The sequence below is a fragment of the Podarcis bocagei genome (assembly GCF_964188305.1).
Source record: "Podarcis bocagei genome assembly, chromosome: 13".
Classification (NCBI taxonomy): domain Eukaryota; kingdom Metazoa; phylum Chordata; class Lepidosauria; order Squamata; family Lacertidae; genus Podarcis; species Podarcis bocagei.
In genome coordinates this window covers 51,342,376-51,360,819 of record NC_138138.1, presented here as the reverse complement: position 1 = coordinate 51,360,819, position 18,444 = coordinate 51,342,376, and the positions used below count along the sequence as shown (strand labels likewise).

General features: G+C 51.3%; 3 protein-coding genes across 6 annotated transcripts in view; 2 read left to right on the top strand and 1 right to left on the bottom strand.

Moving 5' to 3' along the window:
• AP1G2 (adaptor related protein complex 1 subunit gamma 2) overlaps nucleotides 1-1,175 on the top strand; it is a 29,758-nt gene extending 28,583 nt beyond the window's left edge. For all 3 annotated transcript variants that reach the window (XM_081167838.1, XM_081167837.1, XM_081167839.1), the window contains exon 22: nucleotides 181-1,175. In XM_081167838.1, the coding sequence (XP_081023964.1) occupies nucleotides 181-285 (105 nt within the window). In that variant the 3' untranslated portion in view covers nucleotides 286-1,175. The remainder of the gene's footprint in view (nucleotides 1-180) is intronic.
• A 162-nt stretch (nucleotides 1,176-1,337) lies between these two features.
• THTPA (thiamine triphosphatase) overlaps nucleotides 1,338-18,444 on the bottom strand; it is a 54,934-nt gene continuing 37,827 nt past the window's right edge. Inside the window, exons 1-4 of one of the 2 annotated variants that reach the window (XM_081168106.1) lie at nucleotides 5,150-5,225; nucleotides 4,896-5,005; nucleotides 2,774-3,406; nucleotides 1,338-1,603 (exon numbers count right to left, since the gene is read on the bottom strand). In XM_081168106.1, the coding sequence (XP_081024232.1) occupies nucleotides 1,467-1,603; nucleotides 2,774-3,406; nucleotides 4,896-4,959 (834 nt within the window). In that variant the 5' untranslated portion in view covers nucleotides 4,960-5,005; nucleotides 5,150-5,225 and the 3' untranslated portion in view covers nucleotides 1,338-1,466. Of the gene's footprint in view, nucleotides 1,604-2,773; nucleotides 3,407-4,895; nucleotides 5,006-5,149; nucleotides 5,226-18,444 lie in introns of those variants that run through there. The other variant, XM_081168105.1, reaches the window with a different exon arrangement.
• The window catches only part of ZFHX2 (zinc finger homeobox 2), a 32,508-nt gene continuing 24,772 nt past the window's right edge, over nucleotides 10,709-18,444 (top strand). The window contains exon 1 of the mRNA XM_081167653.1: nucleotides 10,709-10,772. The gene's annotated coding sequence lies outside the window, so the exon portion shown is untranslated. The remainder of the gene's footprint in view (nucleotides 10,773-18,444) is intronic.

Here is an 18,444-nt window from a genome sequence, read left to right as displayed (position 1 = left end):
CCTCACTCTTCCAGCAACACTAAGGACTAGCGGCTTAGCTCTCGTAAAAAAGGAATGAACGCTGCGGTTTCCGCAGCATCGAATCCAGAGCTTTCTGTTTTGCAAAACGCAGCTTTTAATGTTTGCAAGCAGAGATTATACACCCAGCGTCAAGTAAGTCTTACCCCTTTCTGATTCCAGCTCCCGCTCCGCATGAGGTTACGACTTGCCTACACTCTGCCCTCTGGAGCGCTGGTGCAACAGATCAAGGAAATCAACTCATTCCCCGAGGCTGCCTGGAAATGAAGAGCGAGTGGCCCACTGTACCCCTCCCTCCTTGACGGTCCCCCTAAAATGCACTCCACTCCGAGGGAAGGGATGGGGTGGGGTGGAGAAAAACCCTTGCAATGGTAAAACCCTTGCAATGACACCATCTCACCACCAGGTGGCGCCTTTGCTCCAGGTGGGTGCCCCAACACCCATGGGTGCTCCCCTTTTGCACAGGCGGAAGGGCAGAGGGCGCCTCTCTCGCCGGATCCAAAGAGGGATTTCCGAAAGAGGGAGGCGGGAGGGAGAAGGGGAATCCCCGTCTCAGCCAGCCCCCTTTCTCCCTCCTCACTCCCAGCTGCTGGCAGATCAATTCAATTGATCAGCCAGATGGGGGAAACTCCACAACAACTGAGCGAGACTAAATGGAAATCGATGGAGATAAAGAGTGGGTTGGGGGGTGGAGGGGGAAAGCCCTCTTTAACAAACACAAACACCAGCTATCCCTCTTCATTGCCGGATTTGGTTTTTTCACCTCTGGCCATGCTGCTGGTAGGTCCAACCAACCTCCCTTCCAGACGCTGGCTGGCCCCAGCGATAGCGACGCTGCGGTTGATGCACACTGAGAGTAGTGCAAGAACCACTCCGGGGAAGCCCTGTCTTAGCATTCTGTCGGGCGCTGTTACACTATGCAAGGGCGGTGAGTTCCGCAGATCCACAATATGCGGCACCCTCCAGATGGGGCTGCTGGAATTGGCAGCCCCAAGCCCCTGGGTTGTGGGTGTGTTCTAGCTTGGGCGAGGCCACACTGCGTACCCCTCACACTTCCTTTCTCTCTCCCAGCACCCCCATCTCTCAAACCTGCCCCCTGCCGCTCTCCATCGAACGGCCTTTGAGCTTTCAGCGTGAATAAATATATTCTCAATGCATTCTATGTTCTTGTGTAACAGGGCAAACGCCTGGCTGTTTCGCAGCAGGGAGCCCCTCTGCCCAGGTCCGGCTGCTATTGGCTGACCTGCTGTGATGTCACGTAAGGCTCCCGACTGCCGTGGGGTGTCGAAAGCCATTCCAGATGTTGGGTGGAGTTGGATGGTTTGGCAGAGGGGGAAGAAAGGAGGGGTGGGTGGGAGGAACGTGGTCCGAATTGTCCTCTCGGTTCAGGTAGCGGACTTTCTCTCTTGCCCGAAGCGTAGCCCCCAGCCCCGTTTTTCCAGCCCCAGTCAGTTCCCCTCCTCATCCGCTGCAGCTCTCACTTTCCTCAGCGACCCAGCTCTCATGAGGGCCTCGTAGTGCGATGGTCTGAATTTATGCAGGTAGACAGACATCTTGCCAGGAATCGGTGATTTCATATCCAGGCCTGCCGGGGAGACCAGAAAGAGAGGAGAACGTTAGTTTGGCAACAGGGAGAGACCCGGAACTAAGCGTCAAGCAGTTCTCGTTTGTATTTTGTACTTTAAAAAAATATTTTGAGGGGTGCTTAAGAAGAGGGAGAAAAGACTCGTTAATCAGCCCCCCCCCCCAAAGTGAGGAGCCCCATCTCCAGTGTCCTGCAGCCACGCAAGAAGCATGAAAACAGAGTTTTTTAGCCCCCGAGGATAGGCTCCTGGGGTCACTCTGCAGAAGGCGCACAAGGAGCTGTTCTGTATCCTGTGTGCAAGTTTATAGAATCACAGACTTGGAAGAGACCCTAAGGATCATCTAGTCCAACCCGAATTTGCAGCTGTCCCATACGGGGATTGAACCTGAAACCTTGGCGTTCTGAACACCACGCTCCAACAGACTGAGCTATCCAGGCTGATTCTGTTACGTACAAGGGAACCTCATGAAAAACGCCACTCGAGCCACCCTGGAAGAAAGTTCTGGAGCACTCCAAATGGTCCACCCGGGCCCAGAAAACAGTAGATCTAGCTTAGAAGGCAACATGCGGAGATCTGCACCCACTGTTGCGATGCACCCCCCGATTATAATTACAAGATTATGGTATGATCTTAGAAGCTGTGACTTTCACAGAGGGGACCCTGCATTTCTGAATCTGTCACTAAACTACCGTATTTTTCACTCTATAAGACGCACCAGACCACAAGACGCACCTAGTTTTTGGAGGAGGAAAACAAGAAAATAAATATTCTCAATCTCAGAAGCCAGAACAACAAGAGGGATCGCTGTGCAGTGAAAGCAGCAATCCCTCTTGCTGTTCTGGCTTCTGGGATAGCTGCGCAGCCTGCATTCGCTCCATAAGACGCACACACATTTCCCCTTACTTTTTAGGAGGGAAAAAGTGAGTCTTATAGAGCAAAAAATACGGTATTTGCAAGACCCTTAGGTGCTTTTGGAAGAGGATCGGACAAATTCGTGGAGCCACAATGGCTCTGCTGGGAGTTGTGAGTGGGGAGGGCACTGATGTTGGCTTATCTGCGGGCACCAATGGGTGGCATTTGATGGGCCACTGAGAACAGGAAGCTGGGCTAGAGGGTACTTCCTGGGCTTAAGAGGGCACTTCCTGGGTCAAAATAGCCAAACTCCTCACCCAGCCGACTTCCCAGCTCCTGTATCCTCTCCAGAGCCTCTGGAACTTCCTGCTCCTGCAAAACCATTGCCTCTACCTCTCCCACGGCATAGCCAAAGTCCATCTCGTCAAGATCCACCGTCAGGCGGAGGCTGGCCAGGCGATATTTGCACCGCCGGGTGACGAAGCTGGCAAACTCCTGCAGGCCCAGCTCCTCCACGGCTCTGGCCACGTCGCTCTGCCAACCCGCGGCCGGGTCCACGCCCAGCAGGCCACAGACGCGGGCCACGATGTCTCGGGGGCAGGTCACTTCCTGGTATTGCGTAGCCAGGTGCGTCCTGCCAGCTCCCCCTAGTGGCTGAGGAGGGTTCTGCGGCTTGTGGCTCCCGGCTCGCGGTTCCGGAAGGTTCTGCTGCCCCCGGCTAGTGGTGGCGCCCTCTAGTGGCCGCAGGGGGGATTTCAGCTCCCAGCCAGCCCCTTCGCGCTGCCGGAGCCAATGATCTGCCAGCGTGAGGCGCCAATCAGGAACGTCGTAGTACCGGTCGCGGAAGGAGACACTGGCTTCCGGCAGCGCCCCCAGCGCCTCCAGCTTCTGCACGGCATCAGGCCCGAAAAGGAACTTCTGCTCCACCTCAATGGAGCCCGAGGCGGAATCTGTACAAGGGAGCAGGAGCGAATTAATTCTGATGCAGCCTATATATATGTACATAAATATAAAAATCCGATTTCCCCACCCCACACATTCCCTGACACAATTCTGCATCGGCCCCATCCTGATCGGAACGCTTAATTTTTGAAATGCTTTTCTAAAGTAGGAGACAGAAAATAAACTCCAGGCTCAAGTCTTACCTACTCCCTTGACTTGAAATTTTTTTTCCACCCCGGAGGTTTTGGGGAAGAGGGGGAAGTCATCGCTTGCCAAGCAAAGGCACTTGGACAGCCATCCACTTAATGGCCACCCTAAGCCCTGATTTTTAATTCATTAATTTTCTAAACAACGGTGGGCTGGTCAAAAACTGCATTATTACATTTATAACCCCATTGAGTAGAAATTAGCCGACTGCTCTTTACCCTGGCCTTTGACACAGAACAGAAATTTTAGGATCTCCTCCTCCCCATTCTTGTGCCAGTACCATAATTAGTTTTAAGCATCTTTTAATGCTATATTTTGTTCAATTTATTGTCTGCCTTTCACCTGAAGTTCCTAGGGCGGGTTACAACAAGGTAATCCCTATGCTACTCCTCCTCCCCAAGTAGCCTCAAGTAGGACTCTTTACATTCTATGCACTTTTTCCTGGCAATGCTCTGGGGCTCTCGTTTATATTTCTCAACAATTGCACAGAGCCATAACTATGGGGTCCTAATGAATGTGACATAGGTTAGGTTAGGGTCCTGCACAGGGCTGAATTTAGGTTTGATGAGGCCCTCAGCCACTGAAGGTAATGGGGCCCTTTGTATGTCCAGCTGTCCTTTGTCAGCAACAAATTGTCACTGTTTTTTGTGTTGAATATATGCTATATGGTAATTTATGGACCTCATAGGTATCTAAAGCCACAAAACACTGTTGCTGTATGTAGGTTTTGTTTTATTTGTTTTTTAACTTATATTTTGGAAATGTACATCCAGTTGTTTTTTCCTTTAAATTTTTCAAGGTTCCCCAAGAGAGTGGGGCCCTAATATATACAGTGGTACCTCGGGTTACATACGCTTCAGGTTACAGACTCCGCTAACCCATAAATAGTACCTCAGGTTAAGAACTTTGCTTAAGGATGAGAACAGAAATCGTGTGACGGCAGCGGGAGGCCCCATTAGCTAAAGTGGTGCTTCAGGTTAAGAACAGTTTCAGGTTAAGTACGAACCTCCCGAATGAATTAAGTACTTAATCCGAGGTACCACTGTAGTTTGTTTAGCTTCTATGGCACTGGTCCTGCAGCATGCCTTAATCTGGCCCCGCTTGGGGTGGCTGTCAGATTATCCCCCCCGAAAAACAATACCCACCTTGCACCCCGCATTCTCCCTCCCCAATGGCCTCTGCCTTTGCCCCACACCGCCCCCTACCGACGCCCTCCACTGCCAGCCGCCTGCACGCCACGCAGCAGCGCCCCCTGGCGTCGGGGGTTTCCCCTCGGCGCCTCCGACTGACCTTTATCGGCCGGGGAGTCCGGAGACTCCGCCGCCTCGTCGCCGCCATCGGAGCCCGACGCCATGTCGACGCCGGGCAGAGAGGATAGCACAGAAAGCGAGAAGAATGCGCTGCAAAAATAACGCAAAGAAACGAATCAATGCACTTTGCAAACCGGGGCTTAAAGGGAGACCGAGCGATGCATCTTTTTTTAATTTAAATTTTTAGTTTAAAGCATGCAAAATAATAATAATAATAAAATAAAAGTAAATCACAAATGGAGGAAGAGGAAGAGTGGCAAGGATGCCGAAGCCGGCTGCTGGTGGGTGGCGCAAAGGCGCCTGGGAGTTGTAGTTTCCCCGCCCCTTCCTCCAGGCCGGCGAGCAGGTGCTTTCGCCGCTCGGCTGCTCCCTCCTTCCGTCGCTTTTTCCCTTTCTCTCTCTCTCTCTCTCCGCGCTCTGTTTTTTTATTCCTCTCCCCCTGCGCCTGTCTCGCTCCCTCGACCACGGTTGCCACGGCAACAGGAAAGCTGCAATTAAGAACAGCGGGGGGGGGGGAGTGCATTGCCAAAGAGGAAGGGGGCGCGCGCTTAACCCCTTCCAGGCAGGGCCCGGGACGCCTGGGTTCCCCAGGAAGGATGATGGGGAAGAGAGGCAACGTTGGGTTCTGTCTGCAGCCCTGGAAGAAATTCCTTTTCTTCTTCTTCGTTTCTCTCCCTTTAATTTCTACTATATATTGCGTCCTGCCCACTCTGAAACGGAACTCTTCAAAGTGACTAATAATAATTAATTCAAAAAAGCAAGTTTCGGTGGGTTGTTTTTTTTTTTTAATTGCTCCGTTAGATGAATGGATTGAACAATATTTGCTCGGCTAGGAAAAAAAGGTGTTGCCAACTGCAGATTTGAAAAGATTCGTGTCTCATTGGGGTGATGGGCTTTTAATAAAAAAATATTTGTATTTTCTCCTGGCAAGGAGGAGTTGACATGGAAGCAGGTAGTGCTGATTAGGAGGTAAACTTCAGGAGATGAATCCTGACACCTTGGACCGGAAACTGAGAAGCAAATCTACCTGCACTGAAATATTTCCCAGCATTTGTACACCTTTCCTATAAAGGACATGTCTGTGCGTTGTAAAAAGGCTTCCTCACCCAAACCCCATTTTCCCCAAATATCCCAAGGAATCCCAGGCAGGCAGGTGTGCCACACAGACCGAAGGTAGTCCAAGAATCACTACACAATATGGATGGTTTTATTTCCTCTTCACTTCATTGAAACTAGTCAAAGAGACAGAATAGCTTTGCAGAAGCTAAGCTGTCTGGGAGATCTGCCAGGGACCCCAACTTCTGTTGGGGAAACAGCAGAGATAGAATGGGGTGCTAAAATTTCACAATGGCAGGAAAAGATCATAACATCATTCAGAAGAACGGCCCAAGGTCATCCCATAGCTCTGGCCTTTAGGTTTTATTTATCCCCCCTCCCCAATTTTGTTAAGGTTTTTAATAACACAATACAATTTTCAAAAAACTAAATAATAAAAACCAGATTTTGCTCTCCTTTAGGTTTTCCAGGAAACTCATGTGCAGTTCAATGGCTTCTTTGGCAAAAGTAGACTAGCAAGGTGGATTATGTTGAAATCATATCAAGCGCTGACATCCCATAACGAACAGGAAGGATTATGTGAAATTGACAGGAGATGGAACCGAACAGGCCCAGGAAAGCCTGTATTTCCCACCCTTTCAAAATACAAGGAAATTCAAATGCTGTTCAAACATTCCTTTTGTAAATAAAAGTGTCTCCCAAGACTGCCTTTCCAGACTAGATGGCCAGACCTGTTTCTGAATTAATTCGAGAATGTCCTAAGGTATGTTCCTTTGTAAGTAGAGGCAATTAATTGTTTTAAGACTTTTACGCGTAATTAAGAGTCAGGGGTGGCTCCCTGGCTGTGAAAAGTATTGAAACCAGCACCTGTGACATCAAGCTACCTTTCTTTTTCCTGTTACAGATAGGTAGCCGTGTTGGTCTGTCATAGTCAAAATAAAAAAATTCCTTCCAGTAGCACCTTAAAGACCAACTAAGTTAGTTCTTGGTATGAGCTTTCATGTGCATGCACCCTTCTTCAGATACACTGAAACAGAAGTTGCCAGAGGGGTGGTGGGAATGGGAGATTGGCAGATAGCTGAGATAAGCCTGTTGATAACGACTGCAATAGGTCTTACAGGGAAAGGCAAGGGGTGAGAAGGTGAAAAATGGCTAAGTCATCTCAGCTATCTGCCAATCTCCCATTCCCACCACCCCTCTGAGTAATACCCCTCCCCACCTTCTCACTATATAGAAGGGTCTGGCAACTTCTGTTTCAGTGTATCTGAAGAAGTGTGCATGCACACGAAAGCTCATACCAAGAACTAACTTAGTTGGTCTTTAAGGTGCTACTGGAAGGAATTTTTTTATTTTTTATTTTTCCTGTAAGATTGGTCCAGCTAGCGGTCACTATAATATCTCATTTATTAAAGGGCTTTTGCTATTAGCCTGATCACCTGGGAACAAACCAGAGCCAGCCAATTTTTGCATGTTGCAATCTTTATGAAATTTGCAAGATTTGTATAATTCTTTTTTTAAAAAAAAATGGCATAATGTTTTTAAAAGGGTTGTAAGTCAACAATGTGTTATAAGCGACCAACAAGTCTAGTTCAGAATATTAATAATTTATTTAAAAATGAATTTCTTAGCTTCTAAGCTGTGAGGAGACTCTTTCTTGAACACAGCAATCCAGTGAAGGCACATGGCTGCTGCCTCCCCCAACCGAAGAATCCTAGGAATTGTGGTTTGTTAAGGGTGCTGGGAACCATAGCTCTGGGAGGGGTGAACTACAGTTCCCAGAATTCTTTGGGGTGGGAATGTACACTAAAGATATGAGGTGGGTGTGACTTTAACCAGCTATTCCTTTGGAGATTACCTTAAAGGAGGCATTCTGTGTTTTCTCTTCAGCTGGGATGACCCCTCTTGTTGTAAAGATGATGAAAACAAAGGAAATCAAGTTCAGGGTTTTCAGAAACGCCCAGATGCAAATGTATGCTAATTTAATCGACAACTTATTTGATTAATCGGCTCCAGCTCATATGATTAAGCAATTAAGAATGCCTCTAATTGGGTTGCAGCCTTAAATAATGATGGATGGCAGGAACAAAGCCCTGAGCTTATACGACACCAACTTCTAATGCTTTCTTGAGGAGTTGGGAAGATCACACAAGAGTGCTCTGAGTGGGGAATGTCCTAAGAGCATGGGTAGGCAGACTAAGGCCTGGGGGCCGGATCCGGCCCAATCGCCTTCTAAATCCGGCCCACGGACGGTCCTGGAATCAGTTTGTTTTTACATGAGTAGAATGTGCCCTTTTATTTAGAATGCATCTCTGGGTTCTTTGTGGGGCTTGCCTGGTGTTTTTACAAAAGTAGAATGTGTGCTTTTATTTAAAATACATCTCTGGGTTATTTATGGGGCATAGAAATTGGTTCTCCCCCCCCCCTCCAAAATATAGTCCGGCCCCCCAGAAGGTCTGAGGGACAGTGGACCGGCCCCCTGCTGAAAAGGTTTGCTGACCCTTGTCTAAGAGCCTAGACATTCCCTGATCCGAATTTCCCATGCCATAAACTTGCTAGGAAAGCTAAGAATTTCTAAACCCAGAACCCTGACAGCTCTAGATAGAAATTGCGGGGGGGGGGGCACTTTGGCCTTTCAGATGTTCTCAGACTCCAGAACCCATCAGTCCCAGCCAGCATGACCAATGGTCAGGGACGCAGCCACCCCGGGGTTAAACGGAGCTCAGCAGCAAAGCCAGTCCAGTAAGATGAATGGGGGGGCAGTCATTGTCCCCCCCCTCACTGAAGGCAGCCTCCATCTTCCTGCCTTCCTACAAGCAGTCTTGCAGGTGGCTCTGGCTATCACCTTTGTCCTCGTACACCGCAAAACTAATTTGTCGGCTCTCTGGCGCCACCTAATGTTGGCCTCCCTGCCTTCTGCCCTACCAGCAATGTCTGTCACTGGATCACAGGACCTGGCTGGACGCAAAAGAGGTCTGGGCTCTCAAATCCTTGTGTGTGTGTGTGTGTGTGAGTTTGGGTAGATGACACTATGGCTCTTGGCATTCTTCTACGCACAGTTTAAAGTGGAGAAATCCCTCTCCTCTTTTGCCCTGGAGACCCCTGAAGAGGGCGGGAACCCCTGCTCAGTGCTATGGGTGGACAGAAGACCCCCAAGGGAAGAGACCACCCTGGGGATGGCAGGCCATGCAAAATCATTGCCCTTTGCAGAATGAGAAGATTATTGACCGGACTTGCAGAGATGCTGTAAAGCAATCGCCTTGCTGAGAAATAAATGCAATTATTTATTGGGGTGTATCTCATCTATAGTAATGATGATGGGGTGGGCCGTAGCTCAGTGATGAACCACTTATTATTCACGATGTGACGTCCGAGATTCTGTTCCTGCATTACCAGCCAAAAGGATCGGGTGATGCTGAAAGCTCTTCTCGGTCCCAGAGACACTAGGCGAAGTGGATGACTCATTGTGCCTGGTATAAGACATCAGGACAGCAGAAGACTCTGGACCACAGCAAAGGCTCTTCCTGATAAGGTTTCCTCTTCTTGCAGAGGCCAACCCGATGAAGCCTGGAAGCAGGAAACCGAGCGCCACAGCGCTCTGATCAAGGGGGTTGGCGCGACTCCCCTGCCTGCGACTTTGGAGTTTGCAGAAAAAGGCATGTCAGGGGTGATAGAAGTTTATAAAATTATGCTTTGCATGGAGAAAGGTTTCTCTCCCTTTCTCACTAGATGTCGTGGTCATGCCAGGAAGCTGAAGATTCGGGACAGGTAAAACAAACTCCTTCTTCACACAGCAGATGGTTAGCCGGTGGAACTCCCTGCCACAGGAGGCCACTGACTTGAATGGCTTTAAAAGAGGCTTGGACAAATTCGTGGAGGAGGAGAGGGCAGTCGATGGCTACTAGCCACAAAGGCTGTGCTCTGGCAGCAATACCAGTCCTTGGAAACCTCCGAAGGGGAACGGGCCCTTGTGTCCAGATCCCACTTGCTGGTGTTCGCCAAGCCGGCCACTGGAGACCAGGCTGCTGCACTAGGCTGGGTCCTTGCGGCCTGATCTGACCTCTTCCCTTCTCACTCTGCCCTACACCTGCCTGCCTGACCTACCTCGCAGGGTTGTTGTGCGGAGCGCAACAAAGCCGCGAAGAAGTAGCCTTGCATTGGAAAGGCACAAAGGCAAATCCGAGCAGCCAGTGAGAGGACGATGCTGACGCCGGCGGCGGCTGCTGAAGCCTTGACCTTGCCGGCTCCGGAGGCGGGGGAGGGACTACATTTCCCATGATGCTCGGCTGCACCTGCCGGCTGGCTCCTCCCTCCGGTGCGTGGCTGTGTGTATGTGTGTGTGTGTGTGCCTGCGTGTAGCTCTGTGTGTGTGTGTGTGTGGCTGCGGGGAGGCGGGGGGCGAGCGCGGGGCTGAATTGATTATTCCATTGTGTTGGAAGGCAGCCGCCAGGTCCGCGGAGCGAGGGAACGAGGCAGGCGGGGAGGCGGACGAGTGTAAATCAATGGGGAAGCCCCGGCGCGGCGAACCCCATCGATTTTTGCCTGCCTGAGCCGGAGCGAGGAGGAGAGAGGCGCCGAGGAGGAGAGAGCCAGCCAGCCAGCAGCCAAGCCGGCCGGCCAGGCAGCAGCCAGACGGAGCCGCGCTGACAACTGCGCCGAGGGAGAGCCCTGCCTCGCCTGCGCGCCCCTTCCCCGATCCAGCCGGGCCGCCCCCTCCCCGCCTGCCCGCCCGCCACCCCACCCCGCCCGGCGGCCGAGAGCGTCAGCGGCGCCTGCTGGTCCCCCTCTCTCTTCCCGCGGAGGTGTAAGTGGCATCGATTTCCTATCCCTCGCTCCGAGCCAGCGAGCGCGTAAGCGGGGAGAGAGGCGAGCCGAGAAGGCGGGAGGAGGATCGGGGAAGGGGAGAAGGAGAAGGAGGAGGAGGAGGAGGAGGAGAAGAGGAGCAGCGGCGGCAGGAGGAGGAAGAGGGAGGAGAAGGAAAGGAGCAAGCAGCGCGGCGCGCCGGAGCGCCAAAGGGGGCAGCAGCAGAGGCAGAGGCAGCCGCCTGGAGGCGGGGATGGAGAGGGGCTGCCGGGCTGGAGCGCGCCGGGCTGGCCGGCCGGAGGAAGGAGGGAAGGGAGGAAGGAAGGAAGGAAGGGCGCAGGGCCGGGCAGGGGAGCGCGGAAGGCGGCGGCGGAGGAGGCGCAGGGCGAGGCGGGCAGGAGGGAGGATGGATGGCGAGCAGGGACGGACGGACGGCGGAACAATGTGCGGGCGGCGGCGGCGGAAGGGAGAGCCGGGCGGGCCAAGCAGGAAGGGGAGCCGGGCTGGGGAGGAGAGTTGGGCGCCGGGGGTTCCCGGGATGGAGAGGGAGCCTCATGGAGGAATGACAAGCCGGGCAAAGCGGAGAGGCGAGGGGGGCCGCTTCTGAATGTGACAGCAGAAGAGGCGGGGGGGGGGAGAGAGAGAGAGAGAGAGAGAGGAGGAGGCTGGGCGCGCTCCCGCGTCCCCTTCTTGTTCGGAGTCTTAATCCTGCCTCCTCCCCAAGAAAGGATGGAGCGAGGAGGGCTCCCTCCCCAAAACTGAAGCGGTTTTGGAGGGGGGCAGTGAGGAAGAAGTGGTTTTTTGGAGTGGGGGTGGGAAGAAAGGGACGGTGTATTTTCTCCCCCCCCCCCGCCGCCAAAAAAAAGCAGGTGTGTGTGTTGGGTCTCCCACCAGCGTCCCCAAATCGCCACCATCTCAGGGCGGGGGAGTTGTTAAGAGTCCTCTTTTGGGACACCCCCCCCCCGGCCAGCACTTCTTTCCATTCCCCCATCCACCTTCCTTTTCCTCCAGACCACCTTTCCCTCTCTCTCTCTCTCTCTCTCTCTGTCTCTCTCTTCCCTTCTTCCTTGCCACACTCTTTCTTCCCCTCCTACCCTTTCCTCTCCCTCTCAGAGGAGGCAATTGCATCTCCCCTCCCTCCCCTGAGCCTTTCATTCATCACACATCCCTTTCTCCAATTATTGTCTTCCTCTCCCTCCTTCCCTCCTTCGCCAGCCTCCCTCCATCCCCTTCCCTTCTCCCACCCTCCTTTCTCTGCCATCTCCCGGCTCCTTCCACCTGTCCCATCCAGCGCCATAAAACACCCTTGGGTGCGCAGCGACCCCCACCCACCCCGTAATCCCCCCTCTCTCCTCCTTCTCCCCCTGGCTTGGCCTTCTGACCCCTCGCTTCGGATCCGACCCTTCTCCCCGTGTCACTGGCTCAGACCTCTGACAGGAGTGATGGAAGGACCCGCCAAGGCCGCCTGGCAGAGGTGTGCAAGCCGGGAGTGTATTTGGGCAGCTCATATTTTCCAGTCAGCGACAGATTGTCGACACGACGCTCCGTTAGCAACTCATTTAATTGATTTTACAATCTTTCTTCCTTCCCTGCCTCCCTCGCCTTCTGCCTTCGCTCGCTCTGTGGCGCTTAGTGCTATTACCTCGCTTGCCCGTATCTCTCTCTCTCCCGCAACTGTCACTGAATTTGGTCTTTTATGCGATGGGCATTTGAAACTGGAACAGAAAGTTAATAGCAGGGTTGGGCTGCCAATTGCTGGACCAGAACTCCTGGGTTCTCCAGAAGTGGGGGAGCGGGATTGACAAAGAGCAAGAATGGGTGATTTCTCTAAAGGGGTTCTCCTGGATTAAAATGTCTGGAAGGAACCAAAACATTTCCCTGCACCCGTCCGCCCCACCTACCACTTCCAACATATATTTGGTGTGTTTCTGTTCTGTATATGTGCATTTGAGTTCAAGACTTAATGCTGTGCCCTCTAATCTGGTTCCCTCCCCCTCTCCATCCCATAAATAGGGGGGCACTCAGTGGCGAGCAAAATGCACTTTGCCCATGTTCAGAGGCACCCTGGTCTTTGCTTTCAGCATATATGCTGGTCCTGGCGTTTGGTTGCAGTCCTAGCCCCCACTTACCTGGGAATAAGCACCCTTCAGTTCAGTAGGACTTACTTTGCAAGACATATGTCAGGGTTGTCCTCGTGGGTGTGTATCCTATGTTTTCGTGGCTGTTTTGTTGAGCGCTTTTTAAAAAATGCACAAAAGCGCTTTATGGTTCGTCAGTCCTGTTTGCCCTTATGACATCCCTGTGTGATGGGTCGCTGCTATTCCCATTTTGTAGATGGGGAGACTGAGGCTTGAGAGAGGGGGTGACTTGCTCAGAGTAACATGAGCCGAGAGACTGCTTCTTATGTTCCCCAAGGTCCAAGTTCACCAGAAATTAATTTGCGGTGCGCCTTTTGTGTTCCAGTGTGATTTTAAAACCAAGTCTCTTGATTTGAATGCCCCAGGCAAATTTTAAATTCTAGTTAAGTCTCGGGACGGGAGCAAGATGTGTAAATATATATGCGTGTGTTTGTGTGTATTGGTTTTGTTGAGATTAGGTGGATCTTGCCGCTTTTATTGACAAGTATTTTCCAGAGTTGAATTTTGTAAGTGACATTTGCACATGTTTGGAATCCAAAAAGGGTTTTGAAACGTTTGCCAAGTTTTCTAAACGGTGTGAAATTTCATTTCCGCTCTCGATTCATGCCTCCCCACCACCACCTCGGGCTATGTTTTTTGAATGCTCCCTGATTTCTGAAAGTCATTCCAGGGATTTCAGCTGTGATACTGGCATGTTGGACAGATAGACAGGACTCAGTGGGGTTGTGCTTTGGGAAAGAAATCCGTGTTGAGGTGTGTGTGTTTGTGTGTGTATATTATATTAATACACACCAAGCCCCACGGGGCAGGGGTCCTGGCATCTTCATGCCCTGTAGATCCCTCCTCCCACTTTCGAGTCTCAGGTTTTGTGTTTGAAACATGACTCCTTCAGGATCATCACCTGCCCACGCAGGCTGAAAAAGCCGTTCTGAGTTTTATTTCTTCCTTTCATTTGCAAGAGCACAGTTTGCATACGTTCCACAGTGCCATGCCAGGGCGAGGTTAGAGGTGACCACGACTGCCGGGGAATGGCAGGCGACGCACACCGCAAAATTAAAAAAAGATAAAACAAAATAAAGCTGTCCGGCTCGCGCTGCCAAGCCCTTTCAAAGCCACAACCCAAGGAAAAAACCATTCCCTTCCTCCCAGCCCGCAAAAAAATTGAAAACGCAGCCAAGAGACACTTCGGTCTGGCAAAGTGTGTGAAACAGCACCAAACATGTGAGTCTCCCCCCCCCCCCAAGAAAACAGTGAACGGGTTGTGCAAAAGCTGGCCTGTGTCAGAAACGGTTTGCTTCTAACGCTAGATGTGTCAGAGTTCAAAGTGTGTTGCTCATTTGTAATTGATAGCGGACTTCTGTTTTGCGTTTACAATGGACTTGGGGAAAAAACAACAAGCCTGCAAGGCGGGCCCCTCACATTCTTGCTTTTCATTTGAGAAGCACAGACTTTCTGGAGGTCTCCTGGCCTCTCGCTTCCCCCTCAGACCCTCCACTACCTTGGCTCTCCAAAGCTTCTCAAAGCCCCATCTCAGTTCCTAAAAAGCTTGTGGGCTGGCTCAAGGTTGAAGGCAGAATGTTGGTTCTCCACACCCTGGTCTTCCCTGATCTCTCGCCCCGGAAGATTTCCCAGAGGGTTTGGCCTACATTTCGGCAAGCTAATAAACAAAACGAGGCACTCTGCATGTGGCCAGAGGCGCTCTCTCTCTCTCTTGTAAAAAATAAATGAATCATTACATGCTCCATTGAAGGATTTGTTCCGAGGCTGACTCGGATGAAGCCCCAGGAACGGTTAAAATCCCACACTAGTCAATAAATCAATCCCATGCAGACATCTCACAAACTACCAGCGAGGCCGACTCTGTCACACAGTGCATAATTAACTTACGGAAGCTCGTTGCTTGCGGTGCAGCGCATGGTCGCAGGCTCCGATTCCTTGAAAAGGGGATTAGACTAATTCGCAGGGGAGAGGGTGTGCGGTTTCTTCTTGCCGTCCCAGCTGAATTGAACCTCCATATATAGAGGCAGCCTACCTAGGAATTGGGATGCGGGTGGCGCTGTGGGTTAAACCACAGAGCCTAGGGCTTGCTGATCAGAAGGTTAGTGGTTCGAATCCCCGTGACGGGGTGAGCTCCCGTTGCTCGGTCCCAGCTTCTGCCGATCTAGCAGTTCAAAAGCACATCAAAGTGCAAGTAGATAAATAGGTACCACTCCGGTGGGAAGGTAAACGGCGTTTCCGTGCGCTGCTCTGGTTCGCCAGAAGCGGCTTAGTCATGCTGGCCACATGACCCGGAAGCTGTACGCCAGATCCCTCGGCCAATAAAGCGAGATGAGCACCGCAACCCCAGAGTTGTCCATGACTGGACCTAACGGTCAGGGGTCCCTTTACCCTTTACCTAGGAATTACCAGAATCTGGGGTCAAACAACGCGAGAAGGTTGGTGCTGTCATGCCTGGGAATCCCGTTACCTGGCCACTCAGGTTACATGGCTGTTTGGTTCCAGGGAATGACACCTCGAGCACCAGTACAGGGGCACACGGAAAGTAGAACCAAATAGCTGCGCCAGGTTTGTGCGCAGCCAGCATGCGCCTCACCCCACAAAATGGCAGCGCATCGAGCCTCCGGCTAAATGGAACAGGCAGAGCTCGGTTCTGCCATTAAAGATCTGGTGGTAGAGCTAATTGCCCAGGCCGTTGCCTGCTGGGTGAAATCTGGAGCTGGAGAAAGTGGGGTCATGTCACTAGCCCTCAAGAGCCAACAGGATCAGATAGTTCAAAAGCACACAATACATGTTATTCTTTGTAAAGATGCCTTTGGCGCCTTTAGACACCTGTGAGGAGGATGTGGAAGAGGTGACCAAAAGTAGGAGTTAATCAAGGACGCATCGTGGGCATGCATCTAGATTTCGGTAATCTCTGCAATCTCTCTCTCCCTCAGAGAATCCTGGGAACTGTGCTTTGTTCAGGGTGCTGGGAATTGTAGTTCTGGGAGAGGAAAACTACAGTTCCCAGGATTCTTTGCAAGAAGTCGTGTGCTTTAAACCAGGCATAGGCAAACTCGGTCCTCCAGATGTTTTGGGACTACAACTCCCATAATCCCCAGCTAACAGGACCAGTGGTCAGGGATGATGGGAGTTGTAGTCCCAAAACATCTGGCCTGCTTAAAACAAATGTTGGGTATGCCATGCCTTGGATCATGTATGCTGCATTAGTGCACATGGGAGCCGCATCGGTGCACCATGTACATGCTCAGAGTTTGTCTTGTGAGATTGTTTCACCGTGAAAAAAACATTTGCAACTCCACCCATGGTTGCAGTAGCATAGATGAGCTGTAGGTGGGAGAAGTCAAGTGTAGTCCCCTGGTCATAGAGACTTGAATTACCATGGCTCTGTGGCCTAAGTCAAGTCACTCATCCTTCAGAACAGTTTCCCTCACCCTTAGGATACGATTCCGGTAATGCACACTTTTCCCCTCAGCTGTACAATCTTGTCAGGGCCACTCAATTCTTAGTAGGACATCTCGACTCGAACCACAAGCCTCAAGGTCCCAGACAGCTTCTCCAGCGCCCAGCTTAACACAACCTTGATTCCCCCAGCCCTGCGTTGAGGCAAACGTTGTACCAAGACAGTCTTGCGGCTAGTTCATCATATATATAAGTTGTAGCGCAATGTGTGACTCTCTTTCAAAAATCGCAAGCCAAGTTGCTAGCCCTTATTGATCGAAAACCCAGCTTCTTTAAAGATTTTTTTCAGAAGTTAGAAGGGGAGGCCTGCCTGAAATGGCTTTCTAGTGTGGGGTGTCCAGCGTCACCCTTGGGCCCTTTGCTTTGCTGGCAGGAATAAGCTATGCAAATATATGCACATGTGTGTGGACTTATGTGGAGCTCAGAAAAGGTTCCTTTTTAGCGCCACATTAAGGTTTGCTTTAAACAGTGGTGGAAGTCTGATATTTTGCCTACCCTGTACAGATCTAGCCTCGGGTACCTGCTGTCACTGGGCTGAAGGTCAGGTGTTGATTTCCAGGCAGGTGCTCACGATGTGAGGAAGCGGTGTCCCTGCATGTCCCACAATCCTCTGGGATGCAGCGAAGCACTCTGGGACTCTTGCTTCTGCAGGGATCCGGCCATCCATGCTGGAAGCTGCGGGGAACGTGGACTCGCACTCGTGACTCTTGGTGCAAGAAGTCCCTTGACATCATGCCGCCCTAGCGGCCTGCCTCGTCTTACCTGTGCGCTGGTTCTAGCCTGTCCACACCTGCACAGCCCCAGGGCAGGCCTCTGCAATGTGTAGGGGGAAAGCTCTCTCCGATTACACTGCTATTTTAAAGGGGTTTCTGCATAATGCGGTTTTGAGGATGTGTTCTGGGGGAGGGAGCAGAAAGGGAAGTCTGCCCACACCTGGCCACTGCCCCGGGGGATGCTGGGATAGCTCAGTCCTCCCAAAGCAGACACGTAAAAGCTTGCAGGCAACTCTTTTATTCCGAGTGCTATTTATTTCTTGCATGGTGCCACTGAGACACATGAGGGGTGCGAAACCTCTGGCCCTGGGTCCCGAATGTGGCCCTCCAAACTGAAAAGAATGTATTCCATTTGTTGCTCCACCTACTTTTGCCCTGGCCCCGCCCACCGCTGGCATTTGGCCCCCAGAGAAGGTAGTCCCCAGAAGGGAATTTGGCCCTCAGGCGAAAAACAGTTTCCCAGGTCTGATGTTCATGTTTGCAGGGGAAGAGAAGCAGAGGGAAGGGATGGGTCCCTGCCCGGGAGGAGCTTACAAAGCATGAAGATGTGCATTTTTAAAAACTTCTCCTCCAGGAAGTGCTTCAGGATAGGTAGAGCATGAAGCTAGATTAGGCCCCCCCCACGTCTCTCTTTCTCCCCTTTTTCTGCAGATGCTGGGATCCCAGCCCCACGCTGCCTCCCCACCGCCATAATTTCCTTGTGATGTTGTGCAATTGTCTTTTAAGACCCGGATGCCCTTGGAGAGAGAGGACACTTACCTCATATTTTGCAACACTACGTGAATGTGCTCACAAGCGCATTTTCCCACCTCTCGCACTCAAATGAGATTTCACAAACATGTAAAAACTCAGCAAAAGCTCACAGTTCAAATGCACCCAATTAAAAAACAACAACTCGGAACATTTTTCAAGGGGCAGAAGTTCAACTTTAATACTTTTATTTGAAAACAAACAAACAAACAAACAAACCTACAACCTCTAAAAGCCAACCCCTAAACCTTTACATCTTATTGATGAATTCTTGAGGCAGCCGTGCTCATCTTGATCGTATTTACACTTTTGACTTTTCTCTCTGCCCGCCACCTTCCCTCCGCCCAACCGGATCCCTAATCAGAAAGAATCTCATTTGGGTTTTGGGATGGAAAGAAACCCACATTGTGAAACTTTTTGAGACACACCATTTGGCCCCCAGGTCTAATGCACATTCGTGCAGGTTGGGGTTTTGACGGGACAGCTAACCTAATTCTGTCATCCTGACTCTCGGATTAATTTATGCACCAGTCCTTGCAGAAAAGCATAT